At 37.8% G+C, this 20,570-nt stretch overlaps 1 protein-coding gene and 1 long non-coding RNA gene across 40 annotated transcripts in view; one reads left to right on the forward strand and one right to left on the reverse strand.

The window, feature by feature from the left end:
- The window catches only part of ANK2 (ankyrin 2), a 382,481-nt gene that overhangs the window by 49,032 nt on the left and 312,879 nt on the right, over positions 1-20,570 (reverse strand). For 15 of the 39 annotated variants that reach the window (XM_055796029.1, XM_055796032.1, XM_055796031.1 and 12 more), the window contains 7 exons: positions 20,205-20,349; positions 14,861-14,963; positions 14,140-14,243; positions 10,611-10,652; positions 9,672-9,707; positions 2,187-2,411; positions 429-527 (listed from right to left, as the gene is read on the reverse strand). In XM_055796029.1, the coding sequence (XP_055652004.1) occupies positions 429-527; positions 2,187-2,411; positions 9,672-9,707; positions 10,611-10,652; positions 14,140-14,243; positions 14,861-14,963; positions 20,205-20,349 (754 nt within the window). Of the gene's footprint in view, positions 1-428; positions 528-2,186; positions 2,412-9,671; positions 9,708-10,610; positions 10,653-14,139; positions 14,244-14,860; positions 14,964-18,324; positions 18,337-20,204; positions 20,350-20,570 lie in introns of all 39 variants that reach the window. The other 24 variants (XM_055796059.1, XM_055796054.1, XM_055796049.1 and 21 more) reach the window with 7 other exon arrangements.
- On the forward strand, positions 2,356-7,499 carry LOC129783831 (uncharacterized). Its single transcript, XR_008745810.1, has 2 exons — positions 2,356-3,203; positions 4,947-7,499. It is a non-coding gene; the product is annotated as an uncharacterized LOC129783831 (long non-coding RNA).

Genomic DNA, 20,570 nt, shown 5'->3' on the forward strand with positions numbered 1-20,570 from the left:
GGACTCACACAGGTTACCATGTACATAGTAAATGCCACATGTTCTATTACACTGGTGGTATCCAACATACAACTTATTGATTAATCAGTTCTTGATACAAAAAAAGTTTTAAATTTTACAGTAGATTCCTTTTTTTGTCCCAGTCCAGGTTGCTTTGCTACAGACATCAAGCACAAAACTAGGAAGATTTCATGCCAAAACAAAAATGAAGGCCACAGTACTTTAAGAAAAAGATACAGACATACCACCAAAACAAAACCACATACCACAAGGGTTGGAAAATGGTCCACTAAGGGTTAGGTATACAAAATTTCAAATGATAGAAAGGGACAATATCATGGGCATAATGACATAAAAAAATCATATTGCAGAAGGAGGAGAAGAATGGGGAGGTCAGCATCCATCAATTTGTTTCAAGTCTCTCCTACCCAAGGAATTTGGTCCCAGGAGGCCCCAGCTGAAGGATTCGGCTGACCAAGCTTTCTCCCTCATTAAGTGGGGGAGGAGCCGTAGGCAGATGAAGTTTACTGAGTACATCCAAAGCAGCAGTGAAAGAAAGAACATAAATAAACTTTATGTATTTTTTGTGCCAGAACGCCAGTGCCACTGTCTGGTCCACAGAGTGGAAGTTAGGCTGTACACTGAATAAGGTTCCGTCCTAGCAATGACTAATTTGGTGATCAAAATCAGCAAAATTAGTTTTGTTAATTTAAATTGGTTTTGCTTATGGGAAGACATTGTGAGTTTTGGCAGTGAACTCAATGGGAATGGGATTTGGACCTTGGAATGCATCTCTGCAAACAGTACGGTAATTTTCTGATTTCACTGGCAGTACAACACCTAGAAAAACACTTGTAGGAAGGGCACAAAGATCTGAGAATGAATAAAACTGTGCTATATCCTGGTCTTTCAGGATGGAGAAACCATTAAAAAGAAAATGGGAGACATACTTAAGATCAATTTGTGTGTGACAAAGATAATGGGAAGACTAAATGTGACAGCACAGTACTACTGCTCTTTCGATTTCTTTCTGCTTCTCTTTAAAAATGAACAACGTGTGGTACAAAGCACCTGATTAACCAGGTTGGTTGCTGTTACTTTAAGAGAGATATCCTGTCTGTCAAAAGGAATGGTTGGCTTGCTCTCACCATCCCATTCACAGTGTTTCAGAACTGCTCTTGATTTTTTTACCAGATTAGAGCAACAGTGAAAGAGCCAAAAGATGTCTTGGGTATGATCTCCTCTCACATGCCATACAAAAGCGGTGGGCAGTTAGAAACCACCAGTCAACTTTTTTCTCTGCCTAAGCTCAATCTTTTAGAAAAAGCACTAACAAAGATAGTGGCTCTGATGACTGCCTGTTGTAACAGGATTTTAAAGCAACTGATTTGTTTCAAAATGTATTTAAACTATTGCTGTTTACAGAGTCACTTTTTTTGCAGTTTCTGAATGAAGCTATTGTAATAGAAGGGGTTCCTTCAATCATCCACTTTTGGATGCCACAGTTGATAGAGAGAAAGTTGGTAAAACAAATAAATACAAGGAGTGTGCATAACTGCTGCTTCCAGCTGAAAAGTGCTAAAACAAGCTCAGCAGCAGACACAAATCTGATCTTTCTACGGGTTTTGCGGCATAGGACAAAAGAAATGGCCAAAAAATTCCAGGGTTGTCCTATTGCTTAATTTAGCAATTTCAACCCCAGAAAAATCAAAGGCACTGTGCTTCCCTGAAAGTCCAAATTACTGATAATACAACACAAGTCTCTGAAATAAGCAGCTGTAACTTGTGTTGTATATGTAGCAGGCTTTACATTTGGGCTTTATATCAGTGCTGTGCTATTCAGACCTTAAATGTAGATTATTTAAATATAGTAAAAACTGCTTTTTCTGGCTGCAAAGGGGTCTTTTCCCACTATAATATCACAACACTGAGTAATAAGTATATCCAAGGAAGCACATTAACCTTAGTACTAGTGGTCAAAATATCTGTTTTCAAAGAAAAAAGCGTAAAAGCTTTGTGAATTGTTAACTAAAAACTGATTTATATTTCCACACGACCAGTCTGTTACCATATGTTACGAACATCTTTTTCTGTTCAAGTCTCGAAAAAGGAACCATTTCAGTGCAACTTGCAAACAGATGAAAATAGACTGAACATTATCCTTTTGGCCATATGGCACCCCTTACCCAAGAAACTGAGCACCAGAAGGTCCAACTTCAATCAGGCGGCTGGCCAGACCTTCGCCTTCCACCATAGGAGGCATGGTGGCCAGTCTGTGGCGTTTCACCAGCCGGCAAGTCACTCGTGTTGGAGCAGTGCATTTCCGCGGAGGAATAATGATCCGTAGGCCGTTATGTCTGCAACCTCTCATGGCACCTCCACGAGCATCCACCATGAAACTAACTAGGAAGCTGAAAAATCAGGAAATAAATAATTAGATACAAAGCATACCAAAATTCCTTTGGTTACGTTCCACATACGTAACAAACGACGTATGTAAATATAGTGCTTTCTCAAGATGTACAATTAGAAAAAGGCTTTCTCCCATGTGAAGCACCAAATCATGCTAAGATCATTTATTAACTAAACTGACAACTGCTATCTAAGAGCTTTTCACTGAAAATCTTATTTTACAGTGCTGCTGTTGGTAAAAATACGACCAGTCACTAATAAATGCAAGCACATGTGTATGTACCTATTGGAGACAAAGTCAAGTGCACGTATCACTGCTCTGTACCTGCAAGCATCTATACTGTAAAGTTGGCACTCTTAAAATATTTTACAAGCAAATACATTGTATTTAAGAAAACTATGTATGATTCAAGAATGTAAAGCCAATTCTGATTGAAGGGGTTGTTGGGATTTTTTAAGGTTATCTATATAATTTTCTAGTTATTTCATAAACTATAATTTTGAACAAAATATTGGTTTTGATTTACAAAAATAACGGATTTCATTCTGGAACGTGTGGGTACAATTTGTAATACATCAGTGGAGCTAGCACCTATTTATATAAAAAACCCTACGTGTCATTACTGTTTGCAGAGCGATTTTGGTGAGATGACAATAGCTACAGTCACTGCGTAACAGGTTTATTTTTTGATTTTTGTTTTTCTGTGTTACTTTGCTCAGCAATACAATGTCCCAGTGGAAAACTTACAGATGCAGAAAGCCATCTATAGGGAGCCCTCTTCTAGCACAAGGTAAATTCTCTTGTTTCTTTTTCTTTAAACAGGAGAAAAACATCTCATGGAATTTCTTTTATGCTGAACTTTTTATAGTTCCATATATAACTAACTGGTAGATTTTGATAGATTTATTACAAAGACTGGGGACATTCTTGGGAAAGGTGTAGAACTGCTTCAATTTTTTTTATTGGTTTATGACTTAGGATCATGCCTGATGTGGGATGGGAATGTCAGGTTGCTGGAAGTGAAAATAAGAGTAGATGAAACAGAACAGCATCAGGCCTACTTCTAGCCACTAAAATAGAACCATCACATGGGGAGTTGCAGAAATGCTAGTGAAGGACCTGCAATAAAGAAAAACCCTTATAACATGAATAACAAATACAGGTATTTTTCCACTGTCCCCTTCGACCATTCTGTGCAACAAATATTGCATCCATTCATTGTCCACACAGCTACAACACATGCTGTAAAAACACAACACTCAACACACCGTGCAAGTCAGAAAAATGGATGATGGAAAGGAGCCACAAGCGCCAGTCAGAAGCACACCATGCACCACGGATGCCAGTCTTTCTCACACATGCAGTCTCCTATTCTACTGCCATTCATATACCTCTAGGTTTTGTTTAGTGTAAAAGTCTGGGTAGTACAACCATTATCTCATTCCTTAGAGGTTGGTGTTTCTGTGGTTTTAACAAGGGGGAAAAAAAGAAAATGAAAACATTTTACAGCTTTGATTCTCTGGGGATTAACTGAGAAAAATGGGAGCTTCCTTCACAAAATACATACTTTATACATTTTAAAGCACAGATGAAAGAAGAGCTTAAGAGATACTAAATGCTCAATTGTTGCAATAATGCTCTATGGCTTGCACTGCAATTTTCCTTTTGAAGTATGTATGAAGAAGTGTTATCAAAGTGGTTCTGAATTATGTTTCTGAGAATCAGTCCAAGTCTCGATTACAATGGGTGCATTAGAGGTAGTTAATAACACTGAGTGCTGGAAGAAGTGTTTCACATTTTGGTACTAATGCTATGAGCAACAGAAATACTACCCCCACAATTACCAGAAGGCTAATGAGCACACTTACTGAATTAAATTAGCATTCACATTTTTCATTGTGTAAGCTGTCATGAATACAACTTTTAGGATTCAATTATTTTCATTATTGACATAATACTCAAGACTGTATACTTTAACAACAAGATCACCTTCTTCCGCTGTCCATTACTGAACTGTTAGGGCTAGGTCATCTGTCTGTCCTATGTCCTCCTTAGTTTATCCCCCTATGTATCCCAGCAATGCCAAAAACACTATGCACTGCTAGAAGAATACACACACACAAAAGGTAAGGGTCCAAATCAAATAATGCTCCTTCTGACCACAATAATGGGTTCTGTTGCTTTTAATACAGTGCTTTTTCTCTGTATAGTGATTCCTTTCAGACTAACTAAAAGATCTGCAGTAGTAGTGCCTCCTCATAAACCACACGATAACTAAGGTAACTAGCCTGTGGTGTAGAACCAGTATAACAGCTGAAGCAGCAGGAGTAGTCTCAGGTTTTGACCACCCAGAACAAACTAGTACCTCACCTCACACACACGGTCATAGCCCTGTGTTCCCACCCCTGCAAAACTTGGGATCTGACACAGATGAATTAAAAATGGAGTGTGGCATTTGGCTCTAGTAAGCGCTTGCGATGCAAAGGGATAGCTGCATGTGGTCAGGCGTTAAGGGTGCAATGCTTTGTTTCAGTTTCAGTTTACTGAACGTGCCTGGTGGGTCAGAGGAAAGTGTCAGTGAATCCATCACAAGTTCTATCAGTCATCTATCAATGAAGCCAACTATTGCTCCAAAGAGTGGAAAAACGGGCAAAGAGAAGTATTATTGGAAGGTGGACACAAAGATAACCATGATTAGGATAAAAACCGTTAGGACATTATTATTATTCACTGTAAAAACATCTGTTTCTATCATAAAGAAGATCTGACGTGGTTACTGAATAACAAGACATAATCTGGCAATCAGGAGTGTTCTTCACAGTATACACCAAAAACCAGAATCATGCCATATCACTGGAAGAGACCCCGAGGTGACGGGGGAGATTGCTGAAGGGCTCTGTGACTTCTGGGTGAGTCTGAAACCACCTAAGAGACTGCAGGTACCCTTCGGGTGCTGGCCAGCAGAGTGAGGCAAACAGAACAGTGTGAGGCCAGCACAGAGAGTCAGGCCAATTGTAACATTAAATGTGGAGGAGCCCGTTCACAAAAACAGCTATGAAATTTCTGGAAAACAAATTTTGGAAAACTACTATGAATACAGTGTAAAAGAAAAAACTGAAGGGGAGAATTCCTCGGCTCCAGATCCATGGCTAAAAGTCTGGAAGGACAGTACACTGAAGCAGGATATGTCGAGCTGACACAGAATGCAAAAATCAATTATTTTCCACGATATCACCATTTATTTCCCAACCTTTTGCTACATTCATTTTTTCATCCATTCATTTAATCTGATTTATTTTCATCTTTTTAAAAAAAAACATTTCACAATTTTGGATATGCAATAGAGTCAAGCAAATAATTCAAACCAAAGCATTTTCTGAATCATAGCAGCCTCTTTGCTACATAGTAGGGCATCTGGATGGTGACATTACTGCTCCAGGACTGGAAAAGCTTCGCCCTTTCAAAGGACTGTGTCTATCAATATACAAATAATCCATACAAAATTAATGCATGACATAAAACATGCTTTCTGAAATGTGCGTTTAGGAAAGTGAAAAAATTGTGTGACTAATATAAAGGAAACATAAAATGCAAATTAATTATTTTGTTGTCCATGCGCACACACATTGTTTTTCCTCCCTCTGGTTTTTTTTACAGCTGTTAAGTGACAAGATATAAGTGACTAGGAAGAGATTGTACTGAAAGGAACAAACAAAACTAACAGGAATGATTGGCAGATTAAGCCATCACTCTGGGAAGTAGTACCTTTTCATTATAAAATATCAAAAAGAAAATAATACATAATACTAGCATATGAATGACACTAACATCATATATGCTCCCCGAAGCTTGGGGGTGCTTCTCTTACAGCATGTGGACAGGGTTTTGCTTTACCATCCCTGAGAGGTACCCATTGCATCTTTGCATCGGACTTCCCTGCTCTGACTTTAAAACTTTGTTAAGATCCTCCTGCAAAGGGCACTGGGCACCCTCTGCTCCTGCTGACTACATGGTGCAAAAAGTGACTCTTGGCCAGGCTGGAAACTCAGAGTTTACTCCATGTTCCAGCTGCAGGAAGCACTACTGCAAGCACTATCCAACATCTGCCTACAGAGAACAAAGAGAAGGTTCCTTAAAGGGAATCGTAAATAGCTGTGAAGAGTTCAAAAAAAAAAAAAAAAAAAGATGATAATAAAAGGGGTTAAAGGGAATCAGAAAGCTCTTACAGGTTATCACTAGAAGAGGAGACATCCTAAAAAAATTAGGCTGATAAATGTTCCTTACATGCTTCTGTGATAATTTGTCTAACACTAAAAGAAAATGTGAAAGAAAACAAAATAACTTACAGGAAGTCCATGTAGATATAATAGCTACAATTTTCACCAGGGGTCGAAAATGGCAAAATAGGGGAAGGAAAACCTTAGTGGGGACTAAGTATGGTTAGGAGAAACAAGGTAGAACTGAGGAGAGGGAAAACAATATAAATAGGAGAAAAATTTTGGACAGCTGTTAAGCAGGAAAACATTCTTGTGAGCCATTTAAAACAAAGGTGGCCAAAATAAGTGAACTGACTGATCAAGCAATGCATTGAAATTACATGTACTTCCCATCAACAAAAGTCTATTTCAGAAAATGTTTTAAATGTCCTTCCTATAACTACATATAGGGGAAGCATCCTTCTTTAGCACTGCCTTCAGTTTATCTTGGCAACCCATGGCAAGAACTTACATTCAATTGGGTGACAGTCCAAAATCAAAGCAGATTATGGGTTAAAGCAGCCAAGTCAAAATGTGTATGTCAGGGGTGACTAAGGCAACGAGACAATCTTTTTCAGTACTAAGACTGCCTTTGAGTAAGTTTCATTTTCTGCCAGTTTTAAAGGTTCAGTTAGAAATGATGCATGACACAAACATGTGACCCTGACAGTTGCAAACTGGATTGACACTGAGCTCTCCTGATATATAGCAAGGTGGTAGTCCAATATAATAGCCAAATCAACGGGACAAATCAGGTTTTGGGAAATCGTTGCCTTCTCTCCTTTGAAGAGAATGAAGGGGAACTCAGGATTATTTTATGTATTTTTTTTTTTTTAATAAAGAACAAAAGCAATTTTTTCTAGGAATAAGTTATAGACTTCAGAGGAGTCTATACACGCTTCTGTTAACCACATGGTTAGCAGTTAGATCAAGCATCATCCATTCTCCTCTAATTTCTCAATACTTACTTATAAATTAGAGGGGCTATTTCACTCTTTTTAATTTTAGAGCAATTAAAACTTACATACTTGCCATATGAAAGGCGACTATATCAAATAACATTGGCTACAGCATCCTTCTGGTTGAGGACATATATAAAAAGCCCCTAAAACTTTCAGGCTGTTTCTGTGCCTTCTACAGAGAGCAGAGGAAACAGCAATGGGGTTTCTAATGGCTCCACTTGAACAAAACACAGACAATATAGATGTATTGGATTTATCCACCTTACAAGGACAAAAAGTTGTGGTGTGTTTTCATGAAAAATCTGTATTTCAGATCTGTCTGAGTTACTCTGCTGATTTTATTCACATGGAATTAACTTGGTTTTATTCTGTATCTATGCTCAATTTGAAAGATAATAGCAGGATGAATAAATAAAATTTAAAAAGGATGTGTCAACACCAAGGGGTGTAAGGAGATACTTGTGCGATTTGTGAAGAATCACTGTTATGTAAAAAGCTTTGCAGAAGAGTCACAGTTCCAAGTGGCTGCGAATGCAAGCATGTTGGCACTCAAACGCACTTCTCATTCTGCAGCATCCTTTGTAGGGCCATGCAACCCTAGCATCGTGAAGTGTCTTTCTAGAACAGGCAACAGTCCTCTGAACACACAAAACCAGAATAGGCAAAATCAATACACCCACCACTTTCATACGGTCAGTTTGAGTACAATTATTCTTTCAAACTAGCTAGGCAGGCACACATGCTCTCATCAGGTAGCAGGAAACAATAAAAAGCTCTAACTAGAGCACATACATTGTAGGCACATTTAAGAACTTCTCTGCGTACGTCATCTTAATTTTTAAAAGAAATTGGGAAACAAGGAGATAGCAGCATTCAGTGTTAGTCGCAGTGTGAAGAAGCAGAAACAAACAATCAGGGTGCTTCAGCCATTGTAAAGTGTTCAGCTGGAGAAGAAAAACTGATAGAAAGTCTGAAATTAAGAAAAAAGGCCTCAGTCCAGCTCTCACTGAAGTCAACTGCAAGTCATTCAGCTACCTCAGTGTGCTTTCCATCAGGCTGCAACTATGCCATACATAAACAAGGCAAAATACACATTCCAGGAGGACAAAAAACATGATCCTACACAGGAAACCACTAGAGTATTGATTTATGGTAACATTCTCTTCACTAGTCAACTACAGAGAGACTGAGTGACATGACCTAAAAATATGGGTTTGTAGCTTGGGGTTTTATTTAGCCATTTAATAATTTTGGACAGCTAAATATTTAAGAAGAATTTCACCTTTCTACAGTTATGTTAAAGGAGACGAAGAGGTATTGTACCAATAAACACTCAGTTTGCCGAGTAAAGATAATCTCCTTTGGGAAGGTACCACTTCAGGTGTGCAGGATGCAATGTGCCAGTGATTCAACCACTGATTAACTGAGGTCCCACAAAAAATATATGTGGCATGAAAAATTACATATACTGGGTCTTTGCTGTCATTCTACTAGTTCCAATATGGGGGCACAATTTGGAAAATAGGACCTAGGAAGTGGCTCTGCAAAATTCTTTATATAGACAAGTGAGATGAAAGTCCCCCTTTGTAATGTAACAGTTGAAACTAAACCCATCTATAGTGGTTTGTGCTGGATTATTTGGGATGGGGGGGGGTGGTGGTGGGGTGTCCTTCCTTTTAATAATATTAAACCATACCACCAACACAGAAAATGTAATGTTAATTAAGTCAATGGTTAAAACAATCTAGGAATGTATAAGGAGCTTTGTTAAGATATTTTGCAGCAGACTTACTATGTATCCAGTATTTTTTATAAGAAATAAAGGACACAGCAGATGGGACAAAGTGGACACAGTGTGTAAGAAAAGAAATAGGGCCATGTGTAACTATCACTGCTAGTCAGAGTAGATTATAATTTTTTTTCCTCTTGGCTAACTCGCACTATCAAAACACTAAAGCATCCTGAAGTGAGGTAAGAGAGGATAAACAGGGTGGGTGAGAAGTGCAATGTATTAAAGAAAGAAATTATGCAGAAGTTCACCTGCTGTTGTCATGATCAAGACATGGAGAAGAGCATCTGCAATAGAATAATGATTTAACATCAAAAAGGAAAAGAAAGGGAAAAAAGAATGAGTTAAATAAAATACTGAAATATTGGAAAAACTAAACAGATTTCTAAATTAAATACATGGACATATACATACATATGCATATTCATTACATGTGAGAATGTAGGAGTGAGTATGGAAAATAAGCCTACATAAACATCCTTGGTTACAAACAGTTACTACTACAGCAGTAAAGCTAGGGTGATCTGTTTTTTCTACATACATTCTCAAACCGGGAGTCAAATACCTAAAATGTGCAGTTAGATTTTGAGTAAATCTTCCAAGAACCAGATCAGGGGGAATGCTGTTTGGTTTAGGTATCCACATGTGCAATCTGGACCATGGTTTATCAAAGGGTAAGATATCTAAAGTAATTCCACACAGCGTTTCTGATAACACAATAAATCACGATTTTATTTTCTTCCGATTTCCTATCAATACGGTCTGTCCTCCACTTTCTGGCATTTCAACATGTTTCTTGTCCTCCTTTTGTTCTGCACTACAGAACGACAAATGCCAAGCTTTCAGTTTGACCTGTTCAGGCTCTTAGTATCGTGTCACATGGCCAGTTAGTTTTCTGATGTCATTTTGTATTGTATCTATCTCCATTGCCATTTTCTTCCACTGACATGAACAGCAATTTGCTATTAATGAAACACACCTGCTGTTTTTCCTTATTGTAACTTTCTGAATAAAGGTCATAAAGGCTACAGTATAATTTGAAAGAATTTAGACTTTCAGATTTTAGAAATGACTATCAGCTGGTCGCTGCCAGGTCCTGTTTCCATAAATATTTCCAGGAAATTAATCTCACATTGGGAAAAACAATATTATGGATTCAAAATACAACACTTGAAATATATTTTGTTTACCTTGTTAGCAAGGATCCAGCCTCCTTTTTTGCAGACATGCAACTAAGAATGATAATTCACATTATTTGTCACAGTTCAAGCTGCCCACTCCCTCATCCTTCTCCCTTTTTCACTGATGGAAGCAACAACTTCCAGAAGGGTAAACTCACTAATAATATTCCAACTGTTTTGTTTTGTCAGATACAAGCATTGATAAGCCTGGATCACCTGTTAGTCAAATAGGGACTTCTTCATCAAATTATATAAAAGAAATCAGAATTTTCATTAAATAGAAATTTTGCTGTGAGCAAGTCAGAGCTGGAAAAACTGCAGAGCTGCTATGTATCTTGCTCTAGAAAACAAAAGCAAGTTAATATCAAAGCATGAACTCAAAGCTCCTTCCTCACACTATGTCAGATTTGCCTCTTCTCTTATCTATCGTACCTTCACATATTTGTAAGATTTTTTTTTTCACTGTATCACCAGAACCCAGGTATGAGAACAACATAATTTTGCACATAATTTATACTTTAAAATCTTAGTCAGCCTTATCTTTACTATTCACACTTACTTAACTACTGTGGGTGATAGAGACATAAGATACTGTCAAGCAATGTCTAAATGCTGCAAGTGAAAAGAAAATTTTCAGTTCAGTGGGTTTTTGCCTTCCAACTTGATGAAAATATGTGTTCTTCCACAATATAGGATATTGTGAGATAGAAGCTTAAAACTGTGAAACGCATTTGCATTTATTTAGGCATCAGTTCTGTCTCTCCTAACACTTCAGCAGGATATTATACATATCCCCTAATATTACCAGCAAAGCAACAAAACTCTATCTTATTGGATATTTAGCACCCAAACTTATGGCATATTCAGGGATCCTTATCTTTGTTCAGTATGTAAGATCAGATAGTTTTATCAGGAGAAGCAAACCTGCTTTGCTGAAAGGAAGTTTAAATGCAGGAATGCAGGAATTGTTCCTTCAGCCAATGTATGAAACTCTTCAGAAACTGTTAACTGTGTAAAACGATCAGGAGATGCTTATGTTGAGACTTGAGCACCAAAAGAGTATTACCTCTTAAGAGAGAGTAACTTTCCTGTTTTTGAAATGGCTGCCCAAGACACTGACCAAAGATCTTGCTTTTCTTTCCTTGTTGATGAAATTATCAACATATTGGGGCAACAGTTACATTTAAATTTGAAATGGATGGTTAAAACGTTTTCCCTTCCTGAAATTTCAGACATTGGAGAAGATTTGGTTAGTTACGCAAAGGCTGAAATACATGCCTGTGAAATTCCACACCAAGAGAACAGTTCTCTATAAATTTATCCTTTTGCCTAGGGGTGTTGCACTGATCCACAGAAACACTGCCCTACCAAGGGAGATCAGTAAGAACCCAACAACAGTTTGGGGTTAGCCACTGAAGTAGTACCAGGAGAGAACAAGTGTCATTTTTCTCTGAGATTGCACAGAATACAAAATTAAGATCATCTGTGCCAAAGTGATTACTGTCCAATACTATGCCGATGTGTTACTTTATAAAACCACAGTCTGAATTCAGTACATTTCCAATGTCTTGGGCAAAACCAAGACCATACTCGATCAAAGCCACTAACAATGTTTCTATAGGATTTCTGTTCACACACCGAGAGTTTTCTTCCATGACAGATACATACTACCTCAGTGTGTGCATCTGAAATGTCAACAGTGTTGCTAGTTTGCAAGAACGAAGGAGGCTGTAGGTGACAAAAGGGGTATAATTGACAAATGTATTTGTTGTTGCAGCTAAGCGAATGCAACAATCATGCACACAGTACTTCTCCAATTGTTTCGCTTTTAAAATAAGGTCTTACAAGTGAAACTCTATTAGTCAATGTATTTTCCTAAGAAAGAGATGTAAACAAGATGCACCCCAACAGTTTACGGTAACTTAATGACTTGGGCAAACCTAAGCAAGATAAAAATGAAGTGTTGTAGAGCTTTTTTCAAAGGCTGAGTAATCATTATTAGAGGTTTCTTTATTACAACATTTAGGGGTATGTTAGTCGGTATGTATAAAAACAGAACATAATTTGTGTCTTGTTAAATGTCACTGTTTCATACAAGGTTGCAGAGAGCATTTCTCCTTACTAAAATCACATATTCTTATCCTACCACTGGCATCCTGGTCATCCAGAAAGATCTAGATATCACTAATATTTAAAAAAAAAAAAAAATACAAAGTGATTGCACATGCAAAAAATAAATGCAACTCTCCCAGAAAGTATTTAGTTCATCCTCTGAAATCACTGGGAAGACCTACCTTTCTGCAAGTGAAAAGTAATACATTCTTTGGAAAAAGTCTGTAAACTATTTTGGGTTAGAATAAACCACCAAAACAATTTTAAAGCTTACATACTGACATATATATAAACACATACATACTGTACACATTAAATATTTTCATTTAATTTGTTAGTTTTAGAGCTCAAGAAAAGCAAATCCAAACAACCCTAGCCACAGCCAAATACCCTGCTACCAGCTAACAAACAAACTTCTCATATATGTCACTAATCAGTCAATATGCAATCACAGTTATGACAATACTGTTACTCTTCTCAAACAGGACTACCTGGCATTCCAAATGGGATTCCAGTGTTATTTTTTGAAAGATACGAACTGTATGATTGTTGCAAACTCATTTGAGATTAACAAAAAAAAAACCCTAAAACTTTCGCCTTGTGATGTCCAGCCATGCTGTGTACAATGTAGCTTCACAGAAATTAAATGCTTTTTCATGACATCAGTTTCTTATGAATTCATCTGCACATGCCTCATCAAATTTGACAGCAGGACACAAGTACAGAATTTAGCATAAAGAATAAAATTACTTAAAACACAGTAAGTAAGACCACTTAAAGTACTCACAGATTTTGAGGACCACCAGGATAAGCTCTGTAATTATGAATTTGGCTGGGCCTGCATTTTAACCAGTCTTAATCCATTTCAATGAGTTTGCCTAAATGCAAATGCTCACAGAAGTTCAGCTGTGAGAATACACGAACGTGGTGGCCAAATATGTGTAAAGCAAATGATACTTAGGTTGCTTGTCTATTATACAGTTCATGTAATATAAAATCCTTGGTTTCTCTGTTCAGTAATCATGACAAACACCAGAGTTGGTGCTTACCTAAACTACTTACTTCACTAGCATAGGAAGCAGTCACCATCTGGAGTGATTTGGCTCCTTGTCTCAGTTATTACTAACTTTCAAAAGGCACTGTATTTATTTCTCCATAAAATTCACACAAATGCACATGTCAACTATCTCATTAATTCCTCTTGAACTTGACTGGACGCTCACTGACTTGCAGTGATTTCAGCGGATAGTCTTGGTACTCAGGCTTGTTTGATTGTCAGAGCTTAAGAGATCATAACAATTTATTGACAGCTCTAGGAGGCAATGAATTAAAACATAACTCCTAGTTAAGCATTAGTTGAAGCTGCTGCCACTGCAGGTATTCTGTTTCTCTCTTTTTTAGTATAATGCTAAATTGATACACTCACCCTGAATGAATAGGGCTGGAAGAAAGAGCCACATTGTCCAAGTTTTCAGGGCCCCAGCTTAAGCGATATGAATTCCTTTCAGCTTCTTTGGCCAGACTTGTTACCTTGGTAAGCAAAAAACCCTCCTTTTTACTACAATAAAATCAATTAATCAACCAAACAATAAGAAGATGTATTTTTCATAGTAATGCCTAAAGTGTTTACAGTTCTTTTAAAAAGAAAACAAAGGGCTAATGATAGCATTAAAATATTAAAAACCCCTTATTAGCATTTTGTACTTGCTCAAAGTAATCATGTTACTGGTCCCTGTGATATGAATGTTATGATTTACCAAAGTGGCATTTCCCAAATCTTTTTTTTTTTTTTAAACTACAAACATGCATCAGGATAGTAACTTTGAGGACAACGGCCCTGAGTTCATTAGATCACCTGAATATTTAGCCCAATGGCTGTTAGCATCATTCAAAAATCAGTTAAAATGGAGAACATTATAAAGACAGTCCCTGTACTATATTCACACAGCTTATCCATTTATTTTGGAATAGAGTTTACTATTGCACAGTATAATATGTCATTAAATATCAATGAAAACTACGAGAGGTTTATTAAAATCAACAAAGCAGCATACATGACATGGTGCCTTTAGTACAATCTAAACTGTAATTTTTTTGTATTTCTGTATTTATCTAAGTGATAGGGGAACTTAAGAGAATTTGCTTACCTGCTGGCTGGGGATTACAACCGTGTCGTCAATCATGGCACTGTCCCTCAGGTAGGAGGCATGGCTCAATGTGTGAGACCTGTCTGAACTGAAGGACCGCAGGCTGGGAGGTTGCAATGTATCAGCAGTACAGATGATGTTGTAAAGGTGTCATGATAGATCGAGTGGGAGAATGAAAAAAGCGTGCTATTAGCAATATGATGCAGCTTCCAGGGGGAGCAGATAACAGTCACAGGGGAAAAAACAGAGCTTTACAAATCTGTGCTATGCTACCTTTTCGATCAACGGCCACAGTGTCTTTTGACTGATTTATTTGCTTCAAAATGCAGAACCCTCAGATTAATCTAGATGACAGCTTATTTTATACTCACAAATACTTTATACTTGGCTTTGTGGCGTAATAGTTTCCTTATAATAAAGAATGCAAATTTCTTTTAAGTAAGGCTCTTTGGAGAAGTTCTCTCTCCTGCTATGTCACACAGCAAACCACTATGGAAAACCAAAATGCTAACATCTGAAGAAAAGCTGAAATCACTCCTTTTGAAGCTTTGTTACGATCTACTCTCTCCCCTTGAAACTGTAAATAAGTAAGCTTGATATTGTCCCCTGGAAGGTACACACAGCAAGGTGAGTTGTGGCCAGCCGCAAGCTCCTGTGTAAAACAAAATTCTTCCTCTGTATGCCAACAGCATCTTTAGCAAGGCAGTCCAAATATGAGCACCGTTTTCTGAGTGCAGACAGCTCTACAGAACACTGGTTGCTGTAGCAATGAGAGGTGCAAGGCAGTAAATAAGCTGCTTCCAAGCACTGGCTCAGAATGTAACTGCAGCATCCACTAGCAGAAAGCAAAAAAGACAAGTAAGACACCACAGAAGGACATATTGAGGTAAATGGGGTTTCTGCTACCAAATAGCGCCAGTTTTGTCCTTTAAATATTTACTAGCAGCAGTATTACAATAGTGATTTCTTAAAAACAGGTCAACCACCTTCAGATGTTGTACATGTACTCTGTGATCCTGTTCTACATCTTGAGGGATATAGCACATGTAACTGTAGGAAGCAATTTTATTTTCACGGCTTACTTATCTATGAGTAGTACTCATAATGACTAACACACTGGGTCAGAACAATAGGCCATTCATCTAGATACATAGATTTTTAAAGGATCATTCATTTTCAGCAGTTAGCAATAAAAAAGTCATGTGTACATTATGGACAGGAAAATCAAGTGCTTTAAATGCAGATCTTTGGAAATCATATTTGACCAACTGTTTCAGACCAGTCAGCCTTTTTTAACAATAGCTACATTTTCTCCATAGTTTTTGATCCATTTTTAGAATAGCGTTTATCTTAATTTTATGAAAAATATATGACATTGAAGAATAATCAATGCTATTGATCCTTACTTATACCAACAGCCTATTTAACATATTAGATGGATTGTACAAAACTGAAAGCAAGGATAGGTATTACACAAGTATCAGCCTTAGGAAAGTCTTGAGAAAAAAAAACCAAACCAACAATAAGTAATCTCTCCTACATGTCATGACATGTCTTTCACCCAGACAAGTGGAATTGGTTAGACATGTAAGGCTGGTATTATTGGAATTACGCATTTCTGGAATAAAATTCTGATTCCATTAAAATAACCAAGAAATTTTCAATAGGGACTGAAGTTGACCCTAACTGTCTGCACATAACATTTCAGAAAAAAATTGTGAAAGGGAATCTTGACTGAAGAGTATTTTGGTTAAACATTTTAAAGTGGATTGGGTAGGCCAAGTACACCTTGCTTGCATTGGTTCTTTGGTTCAAAAATAAGCCTCAGTAGCAGACCCCATTTGCCAGCATTATCCTTTATTCTTTTCCATGTTTGACACTTTCAGAACTGCTTCGCTGCGCCATGCAATGCTTGTGAGAGGTGCACCATCCAAGTCGTAGGTTCTGCTAGTCAGCTAACATCACGTCCCGGACAAATACTGAATAAAAGGAAATATGTACTAGATTTGACTCATTATCAGTATGGTGATTCTGCCTATATTCTTCTCCAAGTACCAGGCACTGCTTCTACTACCACTACAAGTAGCCCAGTATATATCCACTATGTAGTAGCTGTACATAAGCTCCAGCAAATATCCAATACATCAAGGGTATGGACTTTATTTACAGGTAATGTATGCACAAGCATGACTGAGGTCTGCAGTAAATTAGAAGTTTAGATTTCCTACTAATTTCAAAACTTGTGTTCAGATGACACTGTCCCTTTTCTGTGTGCTGTACCAGCTAAATGAAGGGCAAACCAGTAGTTAAGAGGCCTGTACTTATGAGACTTTGAAATAAAGGTACTGCCTGAAACAACAGACCAGTTACAGAAGTGTGGTGGCACTGAACAGAACTTATTGTTTATTATTGTAGTAAGTCTTTGGGAATCCTGAAAAAAAAACCCCAACAAACCACCAAACCTAAATCCCAGAGACAAAACTGATGTCTAAATCCAGATTCTTTCCAAATCTGGTTGGTAAGTCACAGGGGCTGTGGGGTCAATAGCACTCTACTCAGCCCCAGAGACTGACCTGTGGAACCCAGGAAGGCTACAAAGCTCCTGAGCAGAAGAGTGTGTCTTGCCCGTGTTAGGCAGCGCACAGGCATGTATGACTCATCTCTTCTAAGCCCTGGATAAAGCCCAGGTGGTATCCAACAAATAAGAGCAGCACAATCTAGCCATGTTTCTAATCTGGATGACTGGGAGACCATGGGACAGCACACATCCACTTGCCAGCCCAGACAGATCTCTAGTCCAGTTGAGTGTCTCTCTTGTATATGATACAAGGTATATGTTGTTTCAGAAGCTGGTAAAAGAACCTGGTATCATTGCAAACTCTATAAATCAGTCTTGAAAACATTTCTCTTTTTAAAGACTGAAAGCCTTCCTCACACCTGTCATAGCCCAGAAAGGTGGAAGGGACTTACAATGAAATGAAGCCTTTTCATGTACTGGTGATCTGATACAGCCCAGGTCGGTTCTGGCTCTCAGTATCCAGAGGAAGAATCCAGCTAGTGTAGTCCATTCTCTTTATTTGTGTATTCTACCACTGTTTCTCCACAAAGGGAAGGAAAAGGGCTACACCTTCGCTGCAGCACGGTGACTGAAGGACAGCTACCAGCTGTTGTGATCTAGTGCTACTTCCCTGCTCCTTGCTACCTGTATCTGTAAGGGATCGGGGAAGTTTCTGTGGGACAGTGGATGTGTCATACTGGGACCTTTCTAGACAGAGGGTACTGTTGGATCAGTGTTCACCACTACATACCATACCCATGTGAGACTATAACTATTTGCAACAGCAGCATAGTTCATGTGGCTCTCCAACCCTCTGGCGTACAGCAAGCCTCCAAAATGGATGAAGAGAGACAGGTGCCATAACAGGATATAGAGACAACATGTTTCCATGCTATGTAATACCTACCTGGGCATAGTGCTAATGAAAGCATATGAAAAAGAATGAAGGGGAGAGAGAAATAAAATAAATAGGGAAGATGGTTACAAAAGAAAAAGATATGTTTTTAAATCTAATTGTGTAATGCATAAGATTACATGAGTCTAGACCGCAAATACTATTTTGCTTTACTGAATTTCTTGAAAAAACAGTCAGTATAATGCGATTAAAATCATATTTAAGCAAAAGCAATGAGAAAATTCTTACAAGTAACCTAACAGTAACAAAAAATGAGACCATGGAGTTAGAAAGATGTACTTTTTTCTTTCATTCTTCCTCCCTTTATAATTTTGCTTCATTTCAATATAATCGTGCTTGATACAGGATGCAAAATAATTTTCATCCAACAGAAAATAAAACACATCAGTTACATGCCAGTGAAAATCTATTGAAATCCACTGACAGTATTTAAAAGCTGACATACTCTAAATGGGAGCAGAAACTGGCTTAACGCTTGCCTGTACAATCATTTCTATACAACATCTTAAAATTCAAAAAAGTAAAAACTTTGTTACCATTGAAAGCATATGATAAAACATTTTGATTTTTAAGCATTCTGATATAGTTCATAAACATCCTCTGAGACTTAAAAAGTCACACAGTCACTTTGTTTTCAGTGGGTTCGCTGGAGCTGTCTAAAAACCAACAAAGACTCCAAGCTTATAAGACCTGAATGATGAGGGATTTACACATGCTGTGAGGCAAACCGAACTGTTTCCTGACATCTTTTGTTCCAAGAACAATTCATAGCCCACTGAAGTAAACAGAATGGATCCTACTGATCTCACTGAGCTTCGGAAATGCTGCCAGAATAACAATCAAGACTGGAAAATGAGGTAGGTTAAAAACTCCTTCTGTTGCCAAGATCTCAACTTTTTTCTTTTTTCCCCTTTAGTGAACCCCAGTTCTAAAGGCAGTAAATCTGGAGACATTACTGATTCACACTAGACATTGTAATTTTCAAACAGGAATGCCTGGGTAGCCTAATCTAAGCTAGAACTGTGGGCGTTAATCTGCCAGTTTGAGTCTACACTTATGCTTACTAGTAAAGGCTCTCATTTTGAAAAGGGAGTTCCATATTTTTTTTAGACTATAGTACATTCTTTAAAATAAATTAAAAATAAAGACTAAAGCTACAAGCATTATTATTCCACAAATACATCTAGGCTTAAGTTCAACTTGTTAGATATAAGCAAATCAGCAAGTTTTTTTGGACTGAAAACATGTTCTTTTTTCTAATATTTTTTTATTTATACCATAAATACTATGTTGTGCGGTAGAAGGAAAATTATTCTCTCTCCTGCTAATTCAGCCATCATGAGACAGAGAGAGCCCATGTACTTGCTGACAGTATACTCACTGCCAATCCAATGCAGAATGACTAAGTTCATTGCTCCCTTCTTTATACCTACAGCCAGCAAACTACCCGAAAGAGTCGGCTCACCTAATGCTAAAACACCCTGTCCACCTCACCAGGAGATGGGGATGACTCATAAGCCCTTTCCATAGACAACTGGACTCTTCTGCCTTTGCCTGACCACAAAGACAATAAAGCAAGCTACGCCTTTTCAAGAACCAAATAAGAATCACAAACAAATTTTTTACCAGACTCTGCGTACTGTGTTAGTACCAAATGTATTCATTTCTGGACTGGTCAAGAAATATTCCTCCTGACCACACCTTCTTCCTACAAAGTGGCAACTGCCACAATGACATACCTAATAAAGAAATGTTGATTAGTGCATCCCACATCTCCCTTGAGGTAAAGATCCCAAGAAAGGAATCTCAAACTTTTATAACAAAATGTGCGCAGAATTATCATAAGAAAAGATATGTGTCCAGCCAAATACCTGTCAGATCGTCCTCCTTCCAAGCTGTACCTCAGGTAGTTCATACCATCTAAGAACTGGCTGCTTGGTAGAGAGTCATCTCCTAGTTCTCTGAGGTCTTCTGGCCTAAGGTACTCTCCTCCATCTCCTGTCATTGTGTCATCACCTTTGAACCAATGACAGAAGGGACAGAGATCAGCACACACACAAGTTACATTTCATTTGCATGTTGGGACCTAACAGCTGGATGGCACAATAAACAGGAAAGCCTTTTCCACTCAGGAAACACTGCAAACCACAAGCAATTAATGTATTTAACGAAACTGGCACATCAAGCAAGATTAAAAAAAAAAAAAGAAATCAAGGTGATTAATCAATTAGATTTAA

This window comes from Falco peregrinus, chromosome 2 (genome assembly GCF_023634155.1).
Source record: "Falco peregrinus isolate bFalPer1 chromosome 2, bFalPer1.pri, whole genome shotgun sequence".
NCBI classification, from domain to species: domain Eukaryota; kingdom Metazoa; phylum Chordata; class Aves; order Falconiformes; family Falconidae; genus Falco; species Falco peregrinus.